Source organism: Aplysia californica, unplaced genomic scaffold (assembly GCF_000002075.1).
Source record: "Aplysia californica isolate F4 #8 unplaced genomic scaffold, AplCal3.0 scaffold00762, whole genome shotgun sequence".
In the NCBI taxonomy this organism is placed as follows: domain Eukaryota; kingdom Metazoa; phylum Mollusca; class Gastropoda; order Aplysiida; family Aplysiidae; genus Aplysia; species Aplysia californica.
Window position 1 is genome coordinate 178,695 of NW_004798032.1, and position 1,572 is coordinate 180,266.

General features: G+C 56.2%; 1 protein-coding gene across 1 annotated transcript in view; it reads right to left on the reverse strand.

Moving 5' to 3' along the window:
- The window catches only part of LOC101858521 (myb-like protein I), a 16,560-nt gene extending 14,994 nt beyond the window's left edge, over positions 1–1,566 (reverse strand). Inside the window, exon 1 of the mRNA XM_005109293.3 lies at positions 76–1,566. Within this exon, the coding sequence (XP_005109350.1) occupies positions 76–910 (835 nt within the window). The 5' untranslated portion in view covers positions 911–1,566. The remainder of the gene's footprint in view (positions 1–75) is intronic.
- Positions 1,567–1,572: the final 6 nt, after the last annotated feature.

The following is a 1,572-nucleotide window of genomic DNA, read 5'->3' on the forward strand; positions in this document are numbered from 1 at the left end:
ACACATACACACACACACACACACCAAACCCAGCCCTCCCGAACGTAAAGACACAAAAGGGCTTGAGGTACTCACGTTCATCCAAAGAGACGTTGATGAGAGTCGTGAGATTCGCCGAGACACTCTCCTCCTCTACCTCCTCCTGCATCCCCATGCCGCAACTGTACGCCGTCTGCTTCCTCCCCCTCCTCATCATCCTCTCTTCCTCCCTCTCCTCCTCCTCTCGTTCCTCCTCCTCCTCTTCTTCGTCCACCATCATGATGTCAGCACACTGGGACACCCCGCTCAACTCCGTGTGGAAGGGAGAGAAGGCACAAGGGAAAGATGGCAGCCGGCCGGCGTTCTCGCGGGAGGGCGCCGCCCCTTGCCCCGCCCCTTGCCCCGCCCCCTGCCCCATCCCCGGGAAGGAGTGAATGGTGAACACAGAGTCCAGCGAGCCGCCGCCCACAGAGTCAAGGTCCGTCTGGGGAACCATCAAGAAATTGTTGTCCGCGGGGTCGACGAAGCTGTTGCTACTGCTGATGCTGTTGTTGCTGTTGCTGCTGCTGTTGTGATTGTTGAAGCTGCTCAAGTTGTTGCTGCTGCTGCTGCTATTAGTTCTGGTGGTCAGAGTCGTGATGTTGTTGTTCTTGATTCCGTCAGAACTGATGCTGTTTTTGAGGACGTTATTGTTATTGTTATCATTATTGTCATTATTTATGTTGTTGTTGCTGCTGCTGCTGTTGCTGTAGTTGTTGTTGTTGGCGTCGACAACGGCGGACGGCGCGTGGCAAGTAGTGGTAGCGACTACCGTGGTGACTGGTTCGATGATGGAGAGGTCGTGGAACATGCTGATGGTATGACTTCCGGCGGTGTCAGGAGAAGACAACTCGAGCATCTCTCCGCACCGCTCGCTGAAGTCAGCGGACATGACGTCAGTGTGGGCGGGCCACGGGGAGGGGGCGTGGCTCTGGCTCTGAGAGGGGGCGTGGCTCTGAGAGTGGGCGGGGCTCTGCTGCTTGATTGATTGTCCGTGGAAAAAGTTTGTTTTCGGAGAAGGACGTAATGGGTAGAGGGTTGAACACTGAGCGGGGGCGAGCAAGGTGAAAGATGATGGTGGTGGTGGTGATGATGACGACGATGATGATGATGATGGTGATGATGATGGTGATGAGGATAACGGTGATTGTGGCGATGTTGGGGAGAGAGACGAAAGCTGTCGGCAGGAGAGGTTGTAGTTTTGCGCTGCCTGTGGGTTGGAGAGCGGTCTTGCGTAGGACGGGATGAAGGCAGCTCCAGCTCTCGACAGCGACTGTGGGGGGTTGGTGAATGCTGGCGATGTCGCTGCTGCTGCTGCTGCTGCTGCTACTGCTAGACTTGCTGATGCTGTATCAGTTACTGGTGTTGATGATGACGATGATGATGATGGTGGTATTGTTGGTGTTTGCGTTGGAGCAGAAAGCCGTAGGGTCAGTTGGCGTGGGATGTGGTTGTTGGCAGCTGGGTGCTGGTAGAAGGCTTGTTGTGTCAGCTGACCAGTGGGTGGTGTGTGGTGGTGGTGGGGGGCGGTGGCGGTGGTGTCGTTGCAGGCGG